This window comes from Osmia lignaria, unplaced genomic scaffold (assembly GCF_051020975.1).
Source record: "Osmia lignaria lignaria isolate PbOS001 unplaced genomic scaffold, iyOsmLign1 scaffold0013, whole genome shotgun sequence".
In the NCBI taxonomy this organism is placed as follows: Eukaryota; Metazoa; Arthropoda; class Insecta; order Hymenoptera; family Megachilidae; genus Osmia; species Osmia lignaria.
Genome location: NW_027478167.1, coordinates 13,640,093 through 13,665,154, shown reverse-complemented (window position 1 = coordinate 13,665,154; position 25,062 = coordinate 13,640,093). Strand labels below are relative to the sequence as shown.

The 25,062-nt window shown below is 41.3% G+C and overlaps 1 protein-coding gene across 1 annotated transcript; it reads left to right on the top strand.

The window, feature by feature from the left end:
- Nucleotides 1–218: 218 nt before the first annotated feature.
- Nucleotides 219–3,143, top strand: LOC143306595 (uncharacterized). The gene has a single exon (XM_076693061.1). It carries the CDS (start codon nt 219–221, stop codon nt 3,141–3,143), a length of 2,925 nt encoding a protein of 974 aa, XP_076549176.1.
- The last annotated feature ends 21,919 nt before the right edge of the window (nt 3,144–25,062 follow it).

Sequence of the window (25,062 nt, the reverse complement as noted above, 5' to 3'; positions counted from 1 at the left end):
GTAACTAGGCAGTTTCAACTTCCAAAAATTGAACTGCCGACGTTATCAGGCGATCCGCTGAAATGGGAAAGTTTCCGTGACTTGTTCCGAAGCTTGGTTCACGACGTGGAACACTTACCCGACGTTCAGAAGCTGCTCTATCTGAAGTCGAGCTTGACCTGAAAAGCTGCAGACGTCATCCAAAACACGCCGATAACGGAATCTGGTTACCGAGGGGCATGGGAGGATTTGGAGCTGCGCTACGGAAATCCACGCCTGCTGTCCTTCGCTCATCATCGCGCCCTGCTAACCTGTCCGTCAGCCCAGAAACAGTCGACGGCGGAACTCAAGCGTCTCCTGGACACCTTCCGTCAGGCAATCCGGGCCTATGGAGCCTTGCGGAAGCCGGTAGCCTCCTGGGACGAATGGTTCGTCTACATCCTGACACAGAAGCTGGACAAGTTACTCACTTGGCTTGGGAGACTTCGTTGGCGAACAGCAAGGACATCCCACCCTTTCATCAACTCGCCGCTTTTCTCGAGAACCAGATCCAGGCCATGGATGCTGCCCAGCTCGGCGATCCACTTCTCCACCCCGCGGGACCGAAGAGTGCCAAGGAAGCCAAGCCTAAAGTAAAGGAAGAGGCGGTGAAGAAGAGGAGCTCTACGACGGTACTGACCGCGGCCGCTAAATCTACGCAACCTAGAAAGTGCCCCTCATGCTCGGGCAATCATTCTCTGGGCTACTGCTATAAATTCAAGGCATTGGCCCCCTCGAAGCGCAAGGAAAGGGCGCAGACTCTCAAGGCATGCTCCAACTGCCTAACGGTGGGTCACGATTCGAGTAAGTGTCCCTCTAAACAATCTTGCTTAGCTTGCAGTGGACGCCATCACACTTTGCTTTACGATGCGCTCAAGATAACGCCGTCAACCAGCAAACAAGACACCATGGAGGCGGTGCCGACGGGATCTTCATCGTCGCTCTCGGACGAACCCAGCTCGGCAACCTCGCTCTCCTTGACGGCCGGACCACGCTCAGCCGCTCTACTAGCGACAGCCAAGGTGAAACTGGAGGCACCATCAGGCGAAACCCTCGAAGTCCGAGCTCTCCTGGATACGGGCTCCGACGCTTCTCTTGTCTCATCCTGGGTGGTGCAGGCCCTTCGTCTGCCACGGCGGGCGGTACGAGTTGCTATCTCCGGCGTCCAAGAAAACCAGAACGGGGTTTCTACAGGCGAGGTGTCTTTGGTGGTGCGACCCCGCCAACCCTCCGGGTTCCGCTTGCCGGTCCGGGCCTTGGTTTTGCGGAAGCTAACTTCTTTGCTGCCGGCACATCGAATTGCTCCACAACCCTGGCCACACCTGAAGGGTCTTCCGTTGGCCGATCCAGAGTATGGCGTGCCGGCGCGCGTGGACCTCATCTTGGGAGCGGATGTATGTGGAGCTCTCTTCGCGGACGGCACTCGAACGGGATTCCCAGGAACGCCCACGGCAAAACTTACACCCTTCGGCTGGGTCCTCATGGGAGCGATCTTGTGCGCCCCAGCTCAAGAGGAGGCGCGCACCTTCCATTGCCGAACCGAAGCTAATGTCGGTCAGCTGCTCCAGCGCTTCTGGGAGCTAGAGGAGGTCCACAACCACCCCACGATGTCCGAAGAAGAGGAGAGGTGCGCGCGGCACTTCAAGGGGACCCATGCTCGAGATGCAAAGGGGCGCTATGTGGTGCGCTTACCTTTTGTAAGGGAGCCTGCCGCCTCGCTGAAGCCTTCTAGGACATCCGCGTTGAAGCTCCTGTTCAATTGCGAACGCCGATTAGCCTCGGACAACGCATTAAAGGACAAGTGCGGTAAATTCCTGGAAGAATACCTGTCGCTGCAGCATATGAAGACGGTCCCAGAAGCCGCCAAGGAGGAACCGGCGTATTATCTCCCGCATCACGCAGTCGTCAAGCGACACGACCCTACAGCCAAACTACGAGTCGTCTTTAATGCCTCCTTCCGAACCGCTTCAGGATACTCGCTTAATGATTGTTTGTCCGCAGGCCCTAAGCTCCAGGCAGACCTCTGGATGGTCTTGACACGGTGGCGTATCTTCAAGGTCGTCTTCACTACAGACGTCGTGAAAATGTTCCGTCAAATTCAAGTTCATCCGGAGGACACGAAATGGCAACGGATCCTTTGGCGAACTGGTCCGGATGAAAGAGTGCAGGACTTTCAACTCATCACCGTGACCTACGGAACAGCCTGTGCGCCCTTCTTAGCCTTGAGGGTGCTCAACCAGCTGGCGGAAGATGAAGGGGACAGGCTGCCACTGGGAGCGGGCGCCATCCGCAGGCACACCTACGTCGACGATATCCTGGCTGGAGCAGACAACGTCAACGAAGCCCTGCGAGTGAAACACCAGGTCATTCAGATCTTCAAGGCTGGAGGTTTTGACCTGAGCAAGTGGGCGTCGAACGTACCCAAGCTGAGGGAGAACGGCGCCTCCGACCAGCATCTCTTCCAAGAATGGCCAGGAATTGCCACGCTAGGAGTCAACTGGGATCCGACAACCGACTCCTTCTCGCTGCGAGTCGCGCCTCCAGCAGACTCCCCGCCGGCATCAACGAAGCGGTCCATACTCTCCGAGGTCGCCAGCCTTTTTGACCCCTTGGGCTGGGTGGCCCCGGTACTGGTCACCGCAAAAATCCTGATGCAGGCGTGGACGGATTCCAGCGTCTGCCTCTACTGGATCCGAGGACACGCTTCTCAGTGGAAGCCCTTCGTCGCTCATCGGGTTTCCGCCATCCAGTCCGAGCTTCCACCCGACCTCTGGAGACACGTGGCATCATCGGACAACCCGGCAGATTTGGCCACGCGAGGGATCTCTCCAGCGGACCTTCTGAAGGCCGAACTTTGGTGGCACGGACCATCTTGGCTCCCTAGATCTGCCAGTCAGTGGCCAGCCGAACGCCTGGAAAAGAGCGGAGCCATGGACTTGGCACAAAGCAAGCTCACCGTACATCTCGCCGTGGAAGACAAATCGGATGAGCTACTCACCATGTATTCCTCGCTCTCTCGGCTCCTAACAGTACTAGCCTACTGCTTTAGGTTTAGCAACCTTGCCCGGAAAAGACCGTGCGAAAGCGGGTTCATCAAGGCGGAAGAACGCGCCTCCGCCCTCTGAGCCGCTCTTCGGGTCTCGCAGCGAGCCTACCTTGGGGAGGAACTAAGCCATCTTCAGAGACATCGAGAGCTGAAGAGGACGTCGCCGCTGGCATCCCTGAGGCCCTTCCTAGATGAACAAGGTTTGCTAAGGGTGGGAGGACGACTGGCCAACGCTCTATTGCCGTTCAACGAAAGGCATCCTTACGTCGTATCCAAGAACTGTCCTCTGACCACGCTCTTAGTAAGAGATGCCCATCTACGCACTCTCCATGGAGGACCGCAGCTCACCAGAAGCCACATGGTCCGTCAGTTCTGGATCCTGCGAGGGAGGTCTCTGGTTCGGGCTGAAATCAAGAAATGCGTCAAATGCGCTCGTTTCAGCGGACGGGCAGGCGGTCAACTTATGGGCCATCTTCCCGAAACACGCACAGCCCCACAACGAGCCTTCCTGACCACTGGAGTGGACTACGCCGGACCCGTTCAAATACGTACCACATCGGGGCGTGGTCACAAGTCCTATAAGGGCTACGTCGCACTCTTCGTGTGCCTGAGCACCCGGGCACTCCACCTCGACGCCGTCTCTGACCTAACCTCGTCTGCTTTCCTTGCAGTCTTAAAGCGTTTCACTAGCCGACGAGGCCGTTGCGCCACCATGCTCAGCGACAACGGCACGACCTTCCAGGAGGCAGACCGAGAACTCCGTTCGCTGTTTCGACAGACCTCGGTCTTCTACCAAGAAGCGCCCTCCCTTCTAGCCAAGGACGGGACAAACTGGCGCTTCATTCCGCCCTATGCACCGCACTTCGGGGGCCTGTGGAAAGCAGGCGTCAAATCAGTAAAACACCACCTTCGAAGAATAATGGGGGACTCTACACTCACCTTCGAAGAGCTCTCCACGCTTCTTTGCCAAATCGAGGCCTGCGTAAACTCAAGGCCTCTCTTCGCTCTTTCGGACGACCCCTCGGAATTGGCTACCCTGACGCCCGGCCATTTTCTCATCGGGGAAACGCCCAGCACTGTTCCCGAACCCGAGGCCACCGGAACAACGCACAACACTTCACTTAACGGACGATGGAGGCAGCTCAACCTCATGCGGGCACAGTTCTGGCACCGGTGGAGGCGCGAATACCTTCAACACCTCCAACGACTCCCAAAGTGGCGTCGACAACGACCAAATCTCGAGGTGGGCAATCTTGTCTTGATCCGCGACGAACTAATGCCCCCGGCAAAATGGCCGTTGGGACGCGTTGAGGCCCTTCACCCAGGAAAAGATGGGCAAGTAAGGGTGGTCACCGTACGCACGAAAGGAGGCACAGTACTTCGGCCAATCGTAAAGATCTGCCCCCTCCCGGTTCCGCTGTCCGACGCCACCTCATAAAATTTGCGCGTTAATTGTTTTTTTTATGCTTAGCTTATTTCATTACCTCCGCGTCTTGATTGTATATTTGCCTTATATTACGGTTATTGCGTTCTATTTTAAAAACTAAACTTCAGTTCGTACGTACCTCAGTGCGAAGTTACACTGAGAGCTTCCGTACGACCGGTGTCGTAATACGGTGCTACGTGCAAGAGATGGCGTTAACTAAACTGGAGCTTCCATTTGGGAAGCTCAACTTTGAAATTTCCATTTCATGCCTACCACGACTCGCACGCGCTTTGCCATCCTTCTGCAACGCAACTCGGTGTCTCTTCGCGTTGCTATATGTATACCGATCGGATAATCGTTATTCTCTACGTAATTTTTTCACTTTCGCCTTCGCTTTTCCATGTTAAACCGCTTTGGACCCCCTTTTCTAGTACTTTGTTCTTCGTGCACCGAAGAAGGCGGGCGGTATGTTCGGGAGAAAACCGAACGTTTCAAATTTGAAATATGTAAACTTAGTTTAAAACGGTTAAAACTCTCAACACATCTTTACGGATTTCTAATCGTTTATGGATTCCCGAAATAGAGCACCATAAATCAATTCAGTTATCTAATAATAGGCTCTATTGAGAATCTAAACCGTTCTATAATAACGCAACAGTCTTCCCCTTTGTGCCAGGTGTTTACATGTCGCCTCGCTACCGTTTCGTCGACTCGCCTGGCCGACGGAGCGTGACGAGTTCGGCGGAGAGGTGACGGGCGGCCCCTGGAACAAAGGGGGCTCCCCAATATTTAAGCGGGCGAATTTTAACCGCTGATTCGTTATTCTTAATCTGTCTTCGGTCGCCGAAACGTCGCGCTTCGCCAGAATTCCGAACTCTGCTGCTTCGGGAGTACGTGGATACAGAATAAAGTCTTTCTTCAAGTTTCTCATTTTATTACTCTTAGCTTTAAGCCTTTGTCAAATTTGTACAACCGTCGAAAAACGAGGTTAAATACATTTAATTCGCCGAAATCGACTCTGGTTATTTCTTAAACATCGCATCGTCCTATCGTCCGGCACCTCTTCAAAATTCACCGAGTCTTCCAATCGCCTCCTTCCTCACGGCGACGAAACGCGTGAACATTATCATTTATTCCCATATTCCTTTTCCTGTAGGAAATAAACGGGATTTGTGCCCAAAATACTATATTCTTTATTATTCGCCTTTTCACGTATACCCACAATCGCTGTAGTTCTCTTTCTGCCTTTCATATATTTCATAGGTCATGTGTACAGTATCGTATTTTATATTTTAATATAGTATCGTAGCATCCATGTCATTTCGGTGTATGCGAAAAGTGACGTAGCATTGCATGCCGTTAGTTGGATGCGATAACTGAGGTGGCGCTGAAATCAGTTTCTGTTCGGCCTAATTTTCGATGAAACGTTGACTGTTTTACCAACGCGGAATTATAATTCTCGCAGCTCACTAGGTCTAGGGAAATTTTTAATAACGCGTGTGATTCCCCTCTACAGCTTGCTTCTTACTTTGCGATCATATAAATGGTGGACAGAAATATATGACGTACGATAATTGATAAGCGATGATGACATGGTAAAGATACACGATACAGTGAAATTCCTATTATTTTGCAAAGAAAAAATTATATGATCGTAAAGTAAGAAGTGTTACGTTTCCCGTAGCGGTTTTAGGGAGATTCTGGGGAAAAGGTTCCAAGAACGTGAGTTGGCTGCCCGTGGAGTGTAAAAACACTCTGCTTGGTGCGCGCCAAAACTAAGACTTCTTACTTCGAATGGTAGGTTTTAATAAAACGTCAAGATTGAACGGAGTCAAGAGTTGTTCTGCTCTGTATTTCAAAAACGCGTTACAAGGTAAGTTCGCGGAGACGTAGCGTGGGGGTTGTTTTACATGATTGGTGGAGGGCGGTAACAAGAATGGTTATTTTGGTTGGCCGAATTTGTAGCGGGGAGTTCGAGGTGGCCGCCCGCTTGTGACGTAGCGATTTTTTGGGGAAAACCCCGAGGTTTTCCAAGGGTCTTCTACCTTCGGCTGGTCGGCGTCGATGTTTCCCGTTCGGGACCGTTAGCCGCGGCAAAGCAATAAAGTTGACGGCAACAACCGTACCTTAGGGCGACGGTGAATAAAGCAACCTATTATCGGTAATAAACACGGGGACAACTGCGATTTGAAAGGAAGTTCGAGAATTTAAATTATCGCGTTCGAAAAACGGAGGTCATAAACGTTTACGGTGGTAAAGTTCCTTTGAAATTAACATAGTTTAGGATTGTTTTATTAGAGTCTAACGGAATACGGTTTACGCGATGTTTGTTCGCGTAACATTAACATATTCGAATCGCGAGCCGCAGATAATTCGGGGCTATTTCGCGAGGTGGCGTGTCGATGAAATTTCGCGATAGCGTTACAGAAGCAAGCTGTAGAGGGGAATCACACACGTTATTAAAAATGTCCCTAGACCTAGTAAGCTGCGCGAGTTAAGTATGGTCTCTCGTGAACTGCAGTATAGTTAATGCGCAATGGGAATGTTGATTCCCGTTGAATATTGTTTACTGGATATGATCAAATGGGTCATTCGTCACAGGTTGCCGACGCCAAAGCTAGGATCTTCCTAGTAGAAGAAAAGTTTTTAATTTTGCGCCGCCTCTGAAAAGGTTGAAATGTATTTAGTATCCTATTTAACGATTAAGTAGATTTTATTAATAGCTATGGAATACAGACATAATTGAAATAGAAAATATTATTTTACACTTTTTAGTGCATTTCGAAGTCGGATTTGTTTTTTGTTAAAAATTATTTTATATATACTTTATACTTTCCAATATTTTTATCCGACTTCGAAAAGGAGGAGGATACTCAATTCGATGTGCATGTAATTTTTTTTATTTTTTTTTTTATGTATGTTCACCGATTACGCCGAGACGGATGGACCAATCGGAACGAAACCTTTTGCATCTTGTAGAGTATGTCTCCCGATTGGTCCCGTTAAAAAAGCATTTTGCATTTTTTCATTGTTATCGATTTTTTTGCAAAAAACGTAATGCTTGACTTATATTTTTCACCGATTACCGCGAGACGGATGGACCAATCGAATAAAAAATTTTGCATCTTGTAGAGTATATTTCCCGATTGGTCTCGCAAAAAATGTTTGTATTTTTTCATTCCTAACGATTTATGTCGCAAAAAACGTAATACTTCATTTATGTCTTCTGGCGTTTATGCTGCAGGGAATGTATCGATTGTGATGAAAACTTTCACATTCAGTAGGAGGTATATCCGCGATGATCTCACTTGCAAAAATTTATTGAATTTGTTAATAACTACTATTATAGCAAAAAATCTACGCCTTCATGTTACTCTGCAAGGAATGTATCGTTCGCGATGAAACCTTTCATATTTGGTAGGAATTACAGGGTGTCAGGCGACTACCTCGACAGCCGTAGAGGGATGATTGCTAAGGGGATCCTAAACAACTTTTTCCTTTGCCGTAGAGGGATGATTGCTAAGGGGATCCTAAACAACTTTTTCCTTTGCCAAATTGTTGGTTAAGGCTTGGTTTGCGAGTTAATAACAAAAAACACCGACCAATCCGAGCGCGGATAGAGCGCAGTCCCAGGGACTACAGTGTCGGGTACGAAAACCGGGCCTGACGTTGGTCGCGAACGAACGGTTTGGCACCCCGTTGGCATAGCACAATAAAAAAACTAAACTGGTAGAACATTTTTAGTCGCTGTTTAGAATGAATATGGAACCTAATCTCTTATTGCCTGTCATAATGTAAAAAAGAAAATTCTAAGGATTTTAAACAACAAATAAAAATGTTTGAAGTGGTATAATTAATAAACGTTTGAATTAAAAGCTACACTAATGATGCAAAATTTGAAAACAATTTAAATGAAACTTATCCATTCGTTTCTAAATTAACTTGCTACGCTGAAAGCAAATAATTCCCACCAGATCACTGTGTCGATTCTGGACATTCGATGAGGAAACACCTCGCCTATAATTCACACCTAAGTGCAATAAATGAGGGGAGTTCACTGTCCCGATCATGAAAATTGCTGTTCTACCGAACGTGTTTCCTCGATTCCCAGTGACAATTATTTGCTTTCAGCGTAGTAGGTTAATTTACGAACGAATGCGAAAGTTTCATTTATATTGTTTTCAAATTTTTCATCATAAACGTGGCTTCCAATTCAAACGTTTATTAATTATTCCATTTCAATCATTTTCATTTGTTGTTTAGAATGCTTAGAATTTCATTTTTTACATTATGATAGGCGACAAGAGATTAGGTTCCGTATTCATTTTAAACAACGACTAAAAATGTTCTACCCGTCCAATTTTTTATTGTGCTATGCCAACGGGGTACCGAGCCGTTTGTTTGCAACCTACGTCAGGCCCGGTTTTCATAGCCGACATTGCAGTCCCTGAGCCCGCGCGCTGTACGCGCTCGGATTGGTCGGTGTTTTTTGTTAATAACTAGAAAAACAAGCCTTAACCAACATTTTGGAAAAGGAAAAAGTTGTTTAGAATCACCTTAGCAATCATCCCTCTTCGGCTGTAGAGGTAGTCGCGTGACACTCTGTATATCCGCGATGACCCCACTTGCAAAAATTTATGGAATTTGTTGTTTATTAACCATTTAAATTTGGTCAATATTTTTTAGGTTTATGGTTATTAGCTAAGTAACAGAAACCCAAAATCACCTTACACTATCCTAAAAATACTACAGGTTCCACTAAAAAGTGTGAAATAAAGTAATTTTTAACAAAAAACAAATCCGACTTCGAAATGCACTAAAAAGTGTCAAATAATTTCTATTTCGTTTATTCCAATATTCCATAGCTATTAATAATATCTACTTAATCGTTAAATAGGATACCAAATACATTTCAAAGTTTTCGAAGGCGGCGCAAAATTAAAAATACTCGAACAAACGATGCTGCCAATGACGATTTGATTGCGGTATGGCAAACTTGGTAATTAATAAGTCGTAAGAGAAAAATTATAGGTCCGGCTGAAAACATTTGTAATTGTAACGATTGTATGAGAAATTAGCAGCCCTCCTGATGTACATGCACTATACTGCAGTTCACAAGAGACCATACTGAACTCGCGCCGCTCACTAGGTCTAGAGAGATTTTTAATAACGTGTGTTTTTCCCCTCTACAGCTTGGTTCTTATTATGCTTTGCGACCATATAAATGGCGGGCAGAAATATAGGACATACGATAATTGATAACCGGTGATGATATTGTAAAGTTTCACGATACAATGAAATTCCTATTATTTGTCGCAAGAAAAAAATGATGTGAACGCAAAGTAAGAAGCAAGCTGTAAAGGGGAATCACACGCACTATTAAAAATCTCCCTAGACCACAGTAGGTCACTAGCTGCGCGAATTAAGTGCGGTCACTCGTGAACTGCACTATAGTTAATTCGTAATGGGTTTGTTGATTCCCGTTGAATATTATTTACTTGAAATTATCAAATGGGTGATTTATCATAGGTTGCCGACGTCCGAGTTAGGATCTTCTTAGTAGAGGAAAAGTTTTTAATTTTGCGCCGCCTCCGAAAACTTTGAAATGTATTTGGTATCCTATTTAACGATTAAGTAGATATTATTAATAGTTATGGAATATTGGTATAAATGAAATAGAAATTATTTGACACTTTTTAGTGCATTTCGAAGTCGGATTTGTTTTTTGTTAAAAATTATTTTATATATATTCTATACATTCCCATATTTTATATATTTTATACTTTTCAATATTTTGTATATCTTATTCTTTTCAATATTATATGTATCTTATTATATTTTAATATTTTCATTTTTGTTGGCAAAATTCCCCAAATCATCGCAGACCAGACGAAGTTGGCAACGAAAGTATTTCGTTGGTGCGTCGTTACCGATAGCGGCAACACCTCTCGGGCCCTCTTTGTCCACGCGGTCCCCTCTTCTCGCCGTATCCGCACGATCGACGCCATGATCGATTTGCTTTCTTCTTGGATGATCGATCAACGCAAAACCACGTGCTTCGCCATCCACGCGCTTTATCTTTCGATAGACGCAATTCCGACCACGCTACGTGTGAATTTCAGTCCGCGCCGTGACTCTTATAATTTTGTCCACGCTTTAGTATAAGTTTATTAATAACACGTCAGTTTATTCGCTTAATAACTGTGTACTCGTTGTATTGAACTCTCGCGTGCACGCTAGTGATTTGTGCATCACCATTTGTATATGTTTCTTCTTTTGTACATTCTTGTTGTGTTAAATATATTGTTAATTGTTACACAAGGCTCGTGTTTCGTTTCTGTCCGCTCTGACCACGCAACTTTTCCGAACAATTTTATAATATACCATTTTTGCGATCTGATGAAAGAGCTCGTATGGGACTAGCGTATCTCCGAACTCACATACATGTAGACCCAATAGCAATAGAAATTGTTAGTGTGACATCCCACAGGACGAGGAATAATAAAGAAGATTGAAGAAAAAAAATTATACATGTAAACATTTATTTTTATTTTTTATTTTTCATAATTTTTGTAACAACTTATTTATTTATTTTGTATTTTTGTGATTAATTATAATAATAATTACCTTCGTATTTAATAGCTAAAAAAATCTTGTATTTATTAATAGTGTCACGTCCTGTGACGCATTCTATATGCACGTAAATAAACTGTCACGTCCTGTGACGCATTCTATATACATATAAATAAACATAAATTTCCTTAATTTTGTAATTGATTTCACAATTCAAATCAGTACAACATATGTATTGTCACGTCCTGCGACGCATTCTTGGAACTCCTATTTCATCAACCAAATTCTTTAAACTTCCATTGCACCATCCAAATTCATCGTTCTGCAAATTCTGAGTGAGCAACTCAGCCGGATCGTCGTACGGCGAGAACGCTGACGATCCGAATGAGGTGGTTCACCCGAATTGCCAAATCAAATGTCGACCTCATTTATCAATATAAAATAACGCGACCGGGCCCGCCCGCACACAGTCAATTTTACCAATAGTTCTCGTAAGAAGTTCTCATAGGCGCAGTTCGAAATTCAAGTACAAGTACAAAAATCCGCGAATATAATCCGCGAAGTACCGTTCAGAGTTCGATACTCTAGAATCTACACGACTCTGCTACGAAGCTCAGTACTTCGACAGAGCAAGATTCCGGTAATATCGATAAATTAACTAAGTCTAGCGTTTATGACTCTGCTACGAAGCTCAGGGCTTCGACAGAGCAAGATTCTGTAAGACTCGATTGTAAACGTGCGCGAATCAAGAACTGTACCAGTAACGAATAAACATTCATTGTGATCGAAAGTGCGTGATCTTCACTCGAACATCTACCCTACCGCTCCAACACTTGGACGACACACCACCACAGGCTCCGTCCATAGATAGGTTCTATTCATCCAGCGGAAGGTAAGTGAGAACCTCTATCTACCTGACAACATAGATCAAATTTCATAAAGTACGCCGAGGACTCAGTGAGAGAAAGAACTCCGCGACTTTACAGTGGTTCCGGTACGAATCGAACGCCAACGAACGCTACTAACCTGTAATATAGGGTAGATTCAAAAAAAAAATCTAGCTCGAGAATATAAATCTTGGTCTGCAACTTTAGAAAAATCCAAGTCATCCACTTTCGAATCAATTTTACATACAACACAAGCAATTTATTGAAATACTGCTACAAAGCATACATAAAAAAATACTTAAACATTAAACGAAATCACTTACTCCCTAAATAATCACAAATAATGAAAATTTCAAATGAATAATAAAAATTTTAAACCAACGGATAACAAAAATACTACGGACGGAAATAGACTAACAAGAAGCAGGACACAAGAAAATCCTGAACTTAAAAGTATCGTAGAAGATCGTAATTACGCATCAGCTTTTTTACAAACCCGTAAAACACCGCGTTCTCCAACAGAACGAAGAACATTTGACTTCACACCAGAAGTCACAGCCGAGGTGTCAAACGCGAATACAAATCTAGGTGCAATACCCAAAACAAAGAACGTTAAAAATCTAGCAATAAACACTAACCAAACAGAAAACGAAAGTGCCAACTGGCAAAACAAGAATATAGGATTTACAATTAATCCAAGTAACGAAGCCGATAATAACAAACAAACAGGAATTTTCGCATCCCCACTAATCCGAATAAGTCCCCAGGATAACAGAAATAATACCGAAACATTAAACGAAACAATAAACAATAGCTACAAAAACGACATATCCCTACTCGAAATCGAAGGAATCACAGAGCAACCAAGCCTAATAGGAAATCTGGACGGAGAGAATAGCAAAGAAAATTTAACACTCATCTGCGCAAGTCCGAAAAAGAAAATGACAGACCAACAAATTCAAATCCAATCCCTAAGATTACCCCTAAAATACGTAGCAACCCTAGTACCCGAATTCGACGGGAAAAATATGTCAGTCACAGAATACATAGAAAAATTAAAGCACGCCAAAAACACCATAACACCCACAGACGAACCAGCCCTAATTCAAATTGTGAAAGTAAAACTAAAAGGAGAAGTATACAAAGCATTAATAAATACACCCTTAGATAACTTAAATGATTTTATCACAGCAATAAGAATACTATTTCCATCCACTGAAAATATACACACCCTATATGGAAAATTAACAGAACTAACGCAAAGACCGGACGAAACAGTGCTCAGTTACGGGAACAGACTACAAGAACTAGTAATCCAGATCAAAGAACTAAAGAAAACAGAAGCAGGTATAACCCAGCAAGCTATACAAGAATTCGACAAAGCCATAAAAACCGATGCAGAAAAAAGCTTTAAAAACGGACTAAGGCAAGAAATCAGATTAGAACTAAAACAAAAGGACAATATAGCTGCCCTTATAAAGGAAGCAATCGAAGTAGAAACAAAGTTAGGAAAACAGGACATATTGAGAAACAAACCGGCTAACATACTGTACAGTCTCGGGAAACACGACGCAAACTCAGCAATATATATGTGTCAAATATGCCAAGACCTAAATCATGAAGCCTTATTTTGCAAGAACGCGGCATGCGTATATTGCAAAAGCAAGGATCACATATCGTACAACTGCAAACTGGCTAAAAAGAAAATAGAACTCATTTGCAAACATTGCAACACTCCAGGACATTCAACAGATGCATGTAAGATGAACAAAGTAAAGGGACAGCACTGCCAATACTGCCAAATAAAGGGGCACACGGTCAGCGAATGCCCGTTTATAATCGAATACGAGACATGTTGGAAATGCGGAGGAACCGGTCACGAACCAAACACCTGCACGAAATTCCCAAAAATTACAGAACTTTGCGAAATCTGTAATAGCAGGTATCATACAACAAAAGATTGTCCAACACCTACGTGCCAACTGTGCGACGAATCGGGCCACACAGCAAAAACTTGCCCAACAACAAAAACCAACGATCTCCAATTAGTCATGTGTACAATCTGTAAGGAAGAAGGCCACAGCGCGGCAAATTGCGAGGAAGCAAGAGTTTTCCAAACCAGAAGAAATCAAATTAAATGCCAACTTTGTAAGCGACTAGGACACTCGGCAGAAGACTGCCACGAGCCAAGGAAACCTCAACAAAAATCAAATGATTCATATAGGAGTAACTACCACAGAAAATACAATCACAACGATAGTAATTATTTTAAAAATAGTAATGACAATAGGGCCAATCAGAAACACACAAGCGAACTACGAAGATTTTGCGAGTATTGTAAAACCCCAAATCACACAATAGAGGAATGTAGGAAACTAAAAGCCATCGAACTACGAGCACAAAAAAGAGATATCTGTTCCTACTGCAAAGAGCCAGGACACCAAATAGACGCATGCAGGAAACTAAAAAGCCTGGAAAACAGCGCCGGAAAAATCTGCAACCTATGCAAAAGTACGAATCACACAACAGAAGAATGCTACAGAGGGCAAAACCATCAACAGTATAGATCGGGAAACGAATAGACTCCTCCTGGAGAGAGCGCATAGGGAGGAGCAAGGATGAGCCGCTCAAAACACATAAAATTAACGACAGTACGAAGCCAAATGAATCAGAACAAGAAAAAACGCTAGGACCCAACTTGCCCGATAATCAAATCATAAAAGAAGAAAGAATAACAACAAGAATGGCAACGTATTCACTGAGATTGGAGAACCTATTACAATACATTACAATAGAAAATCCTTACACAAGAAAGGAATGCAACCTCCTTATTGACAGCGGTGCACAACTAAATATTATAAAAAAAGACCAAATTCCTATAAACGCAATATTACAAGACAGAAAAATATTACTCTCAGGCATTACAGACAAACCATTGCAAACTTTAGGAGCAGTAAGAATACCGATAAACTACCAATATTTCGATTTTCATGTAGCACCACAGGACTTTTCAATACCATATGACGGAATATTAGGAATAAAAGTACTCCTGGAACAAAAATTAAGATTAGACGAGGGATACGTAGAAATAAATAATGGAAAATTCGAACTAAAATCAGGAGAGGCAAATATAACAAGCCAAACATTAGCTTTACATCAGTTACCAAAACTAACAGACGAGCAAAAATGCTTCCTCAACAAAATACTTCAAGACACGACTCACGCGAACGAGACACTGACCCCTGTACATACGGACGCAGGAACCTTGCACCAAACAGGAATCAGCGAAAACACGAGCGACAAAGACAGTGCAAACCAAGACCTTCCGCAACCGGATAATATGACAGGAAACTGGGACGTTAGCCTCAATAACGACACACTACATTTATTAAACATAGTGGACAAATTAAATAACGAACCAGGTAACGTGACAATAGATACAGAAAAGACGACGTCATCAAATCCCGAGGAACATTTAGAAACAGATAACAAATACATAGGACAGATAATAAACAGTATAAATACAGTACTCGACAATCAAGAAGAAAAATGTGAAATAGACTCTTACGACTATACAGAATTTCTAACCAAAGTGGACGAGAATACAAACATCAAATTCAAAAACGAAACCGACCCTTTAGAAAACAAATATAACTATGCTTCGTACGATGTAGAAGATATACTGGAAGGATTTCAAGAAACAGGAAATCTACCAAAAATAAACGAAAGCGAAATATTAGAAGTAGGAAAAATCAGTTTTGCCGAAAACAAGGAAGATAATATTGCAATGGAAAGCAAAGAAACGGAAAATCGACGAGACAAACTATTAGGAAAAATTCGATTAGGAAATCTATCAGAAGAAAACAGAACTATAATGAAGGAACTAATTGAGGATAATAACGATATATTTTGGGTAGAAGGAGATAAAATAGAATCATATAATACGGAACAACACGAAATTAACCTAACGGACGAAAAACCTGTATACGTAAAACAATTCCCTTTACCACATAGGCTAAAAGAAACGGCAGTAAAGGAAACAGAAAAATTAATTGCAAACGGTTTTGTCAGACATTCAAAAAGTGCTTTTAACGCTCCAACTTGGGTAGTCAAAAAGAAAGAAACAGCTGAAGGAAAAAAAAGATGGAGACTAGTGATAGACTACAGGAAACTAAATGAAAAAACGATTCCAGACCCATATCTACTTCCAAACATAACCGAAATTTTCGACCAGTTAGGACAAGCAAAACTATATCACGTAATAGATCTAAAATCAGGCTTCCATCAAATCAAAATGAACCCAAGGGATATACATAAGACAGCTTTCAGCATACATCCACTAGGACGATTCGAATTCAACGTCCTACCTTTCGGATTAAGAAATTCACCACGAACCTTTCAGAGAGTAATAAATACAACCTTAAGAGACTCAATTGGAAAAATCTGCTTTGTCTTCATTGACGATATTATAGTATTTGGAGAAAACCTAGAAGAACTCAATATGAGATTCAACATAGTCGCTCAGAAATTAAGAAAAGTAAAATTAAAACTCGAACCCGAAAAATGCGAATTTCTTAAAGCAGAAGTATGCTTCCTAGGTCATATAATAAGTGGGGAAGGGATAAAACCCGACCCAGCAAAAACGGAAGCTGTCCAAAAATTTCCTACTCCCAAGAACGTCAAGAACATAAGAGAATTCTTGGGACTCGCAGGATACTATAGACGATTCATAAATAATTTTGCAAAAATTGTAAAACCTCTAACGGGTTTACTGCAAAAAGACACGAAATTTTCCTGGAACACGGAACAGCAAGACGCTTTCGTAAAACTCAAGGAAATATTATGCAACGCACCCATTCTACAGTATCCACAATTCGAGAAACCATACGTTATTACGACAGACGCATCTAAATACGCTCTAGGTGCAGTATTATCACAAGGAGAAATCGGGAAAGATAAACCAATTGCATACGCATCACGTGTATTGTAAGAAGCCGAAATTAAATACGACACCTACGAAAAAGAAGCTCTGGCAATAATGTTCGCGATAAAAACATTCCGAAACTACATTTACGGGAATAAATTTACAATAGTCACAGATCATAAACCATTACTTTGGCTAAAAACAGCTGACAATAATACCAGAGTACAAAAATGGAGACTAAAATTATCGGATTACGAATACAATATAGTATATAAACCGGGTAAGCAAAACGTGAACGTCCATGCATTATCGAGAAATCCAGTAGACAACGTACACGTTTCCGTTACAACAAGAGCGCAAGGAAAGAAAGAAATCAGCGAAAAATCGACACCCGTAAAAATTCCAAGTCAAAATAAAGTAGAAGCCCCAAACGACAATCACACCAAAATCAAAAGAGGAAGGGGTAGACCAAGAAAAAAGATCCAAGAACCGTTAAACCAAGAGGCAACTCTGAATAGCAATAATAAGGGAAAAACGACTAAGCGCAAGAAACAGGAAAATAAAGAAAAAAAAGACAATATAGAAGAACAGGAACAGAAAAATTTAATTTACACAAAAAACTCAATTCAATTTAGAAACGATAACATCGTACAAATAATTACTCAACAAGGCATACCTCTAGACAAAAACACCAACGCGTTAATGGAAATCAAGAATATAAAAGTAAATCCCAAGCTGTCCGAAAACGAAATTGAATTAATAGAAGTAAATAATAAAAAACTCTTTATCTTATGCTTAAACGTAGCAACATCATCGGAGATAATAAAACAAAATCTGATAAAATTATTTAATACATTAAAAGACTTACTTATACGGAAAAATATAAAAATCTTCAGTATTTCAAAAGACATTAAAATATTAAATATAAACTGGCACGAAATAGAGGAAATATTAAAAAACACCTTCAATAAAACAAACATTAAAATAATAATATGCCTAAACAGTATCGAATACGTAAAACCTGAAAACAGAGATAAAATATTTGACCAATTCCACTCTACAAAACTAGGAGGTCACTCAGGCGTAAATAGAACATATAATAGAATAAAAGACAAATTCTTTTGGGAAAACCTAAAACAGGACATTCAAAACAAAATAAAAAAGTGCGAGGAATGTCAAAGAAACAAATTAAAAAGAGTTAAAACTAGACAACCGATGGTCATAACAGACACACCAATAAAAACTTTCGATAAAATCGCGATGGACATAGTCGGTCCACTCAACGTTACAAAAAATAATAATAAATACATCTTAACCATACAAGACCAATTATCGAAATTCTTAGTAGCAGTACCTCTAAAAAATCAGACAGCAGAATCAGTCGCAGACGCTTTTGTAAAAAAATTTATATGCACTTTCGGCTCACCTAAAATAGTACTCACAGATAGAGGAACAAATTTCACTAGCAAAATATTGAAACAAGTTGCAAAAAGATTTAAATTCTCAAAAATCGAAACAACAGCTTTTTCACCCCAATCAAATGGATCATTAGAAAGAGCACATCATCCACTTTGCGAATATTTAAAAAACTTTTCAACGAAAAAATGTGAATGGGATGAACTTCTAGAGCTAGCACAATTCAATTATAACACAAGCATTCATTCCAGTCATAAATTCACACCACATGAACTGGTTTTCGCTTATCCAGCTAGGCTACCGTCGACTGAACCCCTAAAGAAATCAGAACAACTACCCACACACAGCGATTATTTGGAAAATCTAATAAAAAACATGAGAGATATAGCTAGTATGGCACGCGAAAATCTAATAGACTCAAAAATGAAATCAAAAGAATACTACGATAGATTCATTAAATCGGTAGAATTCAAAACCGGAGACAAAATATGGTTACTCAAAGAACCCAAACCGGGAAAATTAGAAAAAGATTGGTATCTAGGGCCATATGAAATACTAAAAATAGGGGATAACAATAATATAACAATCAATTACAAAGGAAAGCCAAAAACAGTTCATGCGAACAAACTAAGCATTTAGCAGCACAGAAAATAACATAAGCCTTTTTTCTAGGAAAAGAGCCGACAATGAAGTTAATTCTATTAATTTATATCAGCACATTCAAAATTAGCCAAGCAATAATCGGATTCGATTGCGGCGCAACCAACCCGATCGTATCGACATATTCTTTACTGGACACCGGGGAATGCGACTTCCACCATGCAGACGTTAGCGTAACCAACACCACAATACGGCTACTACAATTAGCGGAATTCAGAACGGTTCCAATCATACAATGCAAAATAGAAATTCAACGCACAATTTTCCGATGTGGAATGTTCAGTCACTTAGTACCAGTAGAAAACGCGATACAAGAATACCTTTTAGACATAAGCCATGAAAACTGTAAATCCATACATAATACCGGAATATTTAGATACGACAACTTTCATACAATCGCGAATTTAAAAGTAAACTCTACAAAATCCGTAGGAATAAGTCTCGCGGGAAACGCAATAGAAAGCTCATGTACAGGAGCGTCCTATTCTGATAGCTACGGAACATGGAATAAAGTATACGTACAGGGCCTTATAAAAATCACGTTAATAGAATACACCGCGCAAGTTAGTCTTAACAGCGATAAATTACGCTTAGCATCAGGAACAGTTTGTAAATTTTCGGATGAACATTGTATCGACATGGAAGGAGGACACACCTTCTGGTCAGCGCTACCGAGAGAAGACTGTTTAAAAACTAGATACGACGTACTATACCGAGGTCCGGTAACAAAACTAACATCTAAAAATCGCGAAACATTATACACAATAGAAACAACCGACATCTCATTCGCGCTAGCAGCGAAAGGAGACATCAAAACTTGCAATAGAATACTAACAAAAACCGAACACCCAAAATTAATTATATACGAAAGAACACAAAACAATATACTATTCGATAACGACGTACAACCGTCAAAGGAAATATTAAACCTAGACATTCTTACATATACTAACTCAAAATTCGTATACGTAGAAAAACACTTCAGGGCTCAAATACAAAATTTATACTTAGACATTTTAAACGAAAGATGCAAACTAGAAAAAAGAACAATCTATAATTCCCTATCCATAGCCTCTATTTCACCAGACGAATTCGCGTACAACCTAATGGAAAAACCAGGATACATTGCCAGGATTGCAGGAGAAGTAGTGCACATCATAAAATGCACACCAAAGGAAGTACAACTATTTCACACAGACAAGTGCTACACGCAACTACCAGTAACCTCCGGGAACAAAACACGATTTCTAACGCCTAAAACACACATACTAATGAAAGCAGGAACGCAGATAGAATGCAATACAATTATTCCGCAATATTACAAATTGAACAACAATTGGATAGCACTAACACCAACACCAAGGAAAGCGCAAAACCCAGGAATTCTAAAGCCAAATACGAACATCTCCTGGGAATACAAGGAAATAAATTCATTAGCATCAAGCGGAATTTATTCACAAGAAGACCTCCAAGAACTCCAACAGCACATTATGTTCCCCCTAGAAAAATCAGCCTTGCTGAACACAATAGCGAGGGGCATGCTAGGAGAAGAAAGCGTACAAGGAGGACTAATCAACAATCTTTTTACAGAGAACACGCTATCCCATATCGCAGAAAATACGTGGAATAAATTCGTGGAAAAATTCATCAAGTTTGGCTCTATTAGCTCTGCAGTAATAATGATTTTCATAATCATTCATATCTGCAAGCTAATAATCGACACGATCATAAGGGGATATACATTACATACACTATATGGGTGGTCCATACATCTATTGGCAGCCATCTTCAGCTCAATTACATACTTACTAGTGACACTAAAAAACAACAAAACCATCAAAAAACTTCCAAAGAAAGGAAACCTAGCCAGAAACGAGGATATCGAATTGAACGAAATAAAAATAGAACGACCAAACACCTTCAATTGGAGAACGCTACCACCCGTTCCACTACGACCACCTGCAATTAAACCACCTGTACCGCAACCAATAATGCAGAAACAAATACAGATGTTTACGATGGAATAACCGAACTAAAAATAAGGAAATCAGGGAATACGCATAAATAAACACACGCAAATTCAGAAAAAAATAATAAAAAAATTTATTCAGAACAAGTAAAAACAAAGGAAGGGGAAGATTCGCTATACAACAACGTATGACAAAAGCAATTTATTCAAGCAGATAACAAATATAACCAAAGAAAATACAAAGGAAAAAAAAAATAATAATAATAATAAATAAATAAATAAATAAATAAAAAAAAAAAAAACTCACCCAGGAGATAAAAATCTCTTTTCGCGGCTTGGTCAAATCCATGAAAATCGGAAACGGAATATATGAAGACATAGCGACCGATATCAAACAAAGAATAAAACCGAATAAATCATTCAAAGTGACGAGACCAGCCGATCAACCGAAATATATATCAAACACCCCACCAGGTGTGCAAAAATTTCCAAGTAAAGACGGGACATTAACCGACGAAGCATCGATTATACTAGGAACCAGCGCATGCAAGACACTTGCTGTCCCAGCGCGTACCCGTCACAATAGAAAATCCAAGAATTACCAATTTCATTCTAGAAACCCTAAATTTAAAACTAATAAAAGAAGCCCAGAAGTGTCGGTCTACAAGATTATTTAGTACACGCACTAGAGTGACGATACGCACCCCTACCGCCTCAATCTCAGCGGGGAGGGAAGTAAATGGTCAGCCAAAAATCATTTACTCTTTGTAATACACCGATCCGCGAACGCAAAGAAACACCAGCAACAAAATTACTCAGCGCAACAAATCCACACCAACTAATAAAATATTGTAATTACACTCACCTCAAATCTGTAAAACCTCATCTAACTCATAAAGGTAGAAACTATGAATTTGGACAAATATAACTGCTCAAAATTTTTTTTTCTCTTCAAATCTACTTGCTGATATCGTACCGATATGCAACAATCTAGGCGGCCAGGTGTCACGTCCTGTGACGCATTCTATATACATATAAATAAACATAAATTTCCTTAATTTTGTAATTGATTTCACAATTCAAATCAGTACAACATATGTATTGTCACGTCCTGCGACGCATTCTTGGAACTCCTATTTCATCAACCAAATTCTTTAAACTTCCATTGCACCATCCAAATTCATCGTTCTGCAAATTCTGAGTGAGCAACTCAGCCGGGTCGTCGTACGGCGAGAACGCTGACGATCCGAATGAGGTGGTTCACCCGAATTGCCAAATCAAATGTCGACCTCATTTATCAATATAAAATAACGCGACCGGGCCCGCCCGCACACAATCAATTTTACCAATAGTTCTCGTAAGAAGTTCTCATAGGCGCAGTTCGAAATTCAAGTACAAGTACAAAAATCCGCGAATATAATCCGCGAAGTACCGTTCAGAGTTCGATACTCTAGAATCTACACGACTCTGCTACGAAGCTCAGTACTTCGACAGAGCAAGATTCCGGTAATATCGATAAATTAACTAAGTCTAGCGTTTATGACTCTGCTACGAAGCTCAGGGCTTCGACAGAGCAAGATTCTGTAAGACTCGATTGTAAACGTGCGCGAATCAAGAACTGTACCAGTAACGAATAAACATTCATTGTGATCGAAAGTGCGTGATCTTCACTCGAACATCTACCCTACCGCTCCAACACTTGGACGACACACCACCACAGGCTCCGTCCATAGATAGGTTCTATTCATCCAGCGGAAGATAAGTGAGAACCTCTATCTACCTGACAACGTAGATCAAATTTCATAAAGTACGCCGAGGACTCAGTGAGAGAGAGAACTCCGCGACATTACAATAGTTATGTTTAACTGAAATTCACTCCAAAAATATAGATCGATAATTGTCGCGTCGATAACACTACCGCCTCGATAAAAGATCGACATAGAGCACGCGTTAGTAGAAAGAGATAGCAACTGTGCGTAGAGAGAGATAGCGATACACGCGGAGTCACGTACGCACAGGTCAAAGTCTAAAAACTTCCGGTATCAAAAGTACGTATAGAAAAAACTGCTACGTCAGCAGTTTCCAGGTATAAATACAGGCGTGCCGAGCAGAGCGAGCTCACTTCGATTCCGATCGTAGTCCGACACGAATCTATTATACGATTATCACGTAGAATTCCGTAGCTAGATTCTGTTGTCGGCAAAGCGGCGAAGGTTCCACGACAGGCCCGGAGCGCTCAACCACCGGTTCGCAGCGGTTCTCTCACGTGTCTGGTTCGCAACCAAGCTTAACGAACGAGCGAAAGCGGAAGCTCCTTGGATGCGGCCTATTAGTACACTAGCTCTAGAGTGACGAAACCGTCCTGCAGTGTTCGCTACCAAGCTTAATGAGCGAACATAAGCAGAAGCTCCTTGGATGTAGCCTATCAGTTACGACTAAGTTACCTAGAAATCGTTCTGCGGCCGATCGAGCTACCTCCTACAGAGTCAGGACGGATCCTAGCTAATTATCGACAATTGATTATTCTATTTAAATTATACTATATTATTCAAAGATTTAAAGTTTTGATAACCGGATCTAGAGCCGCGTTCATTAATTAATTATCTTTCTTTGTATTTTTATTTAGGACGAATTTCTTGTGATTAATAATTTGATTTTCTTTCATTGTATTTCATTTTTAGCTCAAACGCGATTGTCATTTTAATCTGTTTATTTTCTTTGAATTTTTTTAATCCAAGGCGTACTCTACTGTACTCTACTAATACATTATTTTCATTTTGTATTTCAAACACAGGGCGAAACTTTTGTACATCAATTACTTAATTATCATATTCATTATATTATTTTCTTTATTATATTTTTATATTACTTACCTCTTTATATTACAAACACAGACACACATTTTCTGAATAAACTCTCATAATATATTTCTGAGAAAGGAATTAACGTTGGATTTCACTCCTTTACCGCGTAACACCCGAACCTATAATCCCCATACTTATACGAGTCGCCTTCTTATAAGGGAACCGCTGTCCATACGCGTCGGTGCAGTAGCGTACTCGTAATAATTCTGGGACGTTACATTAGGATAAATTTTCCGGCTTTACGGCGTCACACGCGCGTTACGTTATCGTTAGTTGCATTGCTCGACTACCACACTACCACATTTCATACTCTTACGCTTATACATCAGCTGACACTTGCACACAGCAACATCACGAACACACGCACGCGCGCCGCACGTAACGGCGTAAAGTTTTTTTGGAACTATTCAAAGAGGACTCGACCACGGGCTTGTTGACGGTTTGATTATTCCCTGCTTTAACATTGTGTCTATTTGCTTATCGACTTCCTTTTTTATCAGACTTCGAAAAGGAGGAGGATGCTCAATTCGATGTGTATATTTTTTTCTATTTTTTTTTTTTTATATATGTTCACCGATTACGACGAGACCTTCTGCATCCGGTAAAGTCTCTCGATTGGCCTTGTTAAAAAAACATTTGCATTTTATGATTGATAAGGATTATTATTGCAAAAAACAGAAAGTTTCTAACCTTAACATAGGATGATTTCAATGACCCTTTAATATGTTGTCGGGGGCATGATGCTGAAGAACTTTTTTATTATGCATAATCAACTGAAAGCTTTAGTTTCCGAGATATTCGTGAAAAACTATTGTTACTACCACATTGAATTCTACGTATGCCCATGTGTATTCTACCGCCTACTCTGTCGGTGTATGGGTCAGCATGCAGTCGCCTATTCTTTACTGTTTCTATACACATGTCGCATCGACCGAAAACCAGTATGCAGGTAAGTCTCGATTAATGCTAGTTCACATAGTGCGAATTTTATAATGATACCAGGTCGCATTTAATGCAAACAAAAATTCAATTAATGCGAGGCTTGCGGGGCTTTTTTCGATCCAGACATGGATCGAAACATGCAAGTTAACAGATACTTGGATAAAATACTGCGGGTTTATCATCACATATACGGAGATATGAAAAGGCGGAAGAAAGTGCAATCAACAGTGTTAAAATGCTTTGAAAAGCATGTTAAAGCATAATAAACATGTTTATGCTATTGTAACGACCCAGTGATAGGTACGTCACTGCACCGACGTATAGGGAGAGCGGTTCC

Excerpts from the sequence above, each read along its gene's own strand:
- LOC143306595 (XM_076693061.1), top strand. The coding sequence starts at position 219 with ATGGGAGGATTTGGAGCTGCGCTACGGAAATCCACGCCTGCTGTCCTT.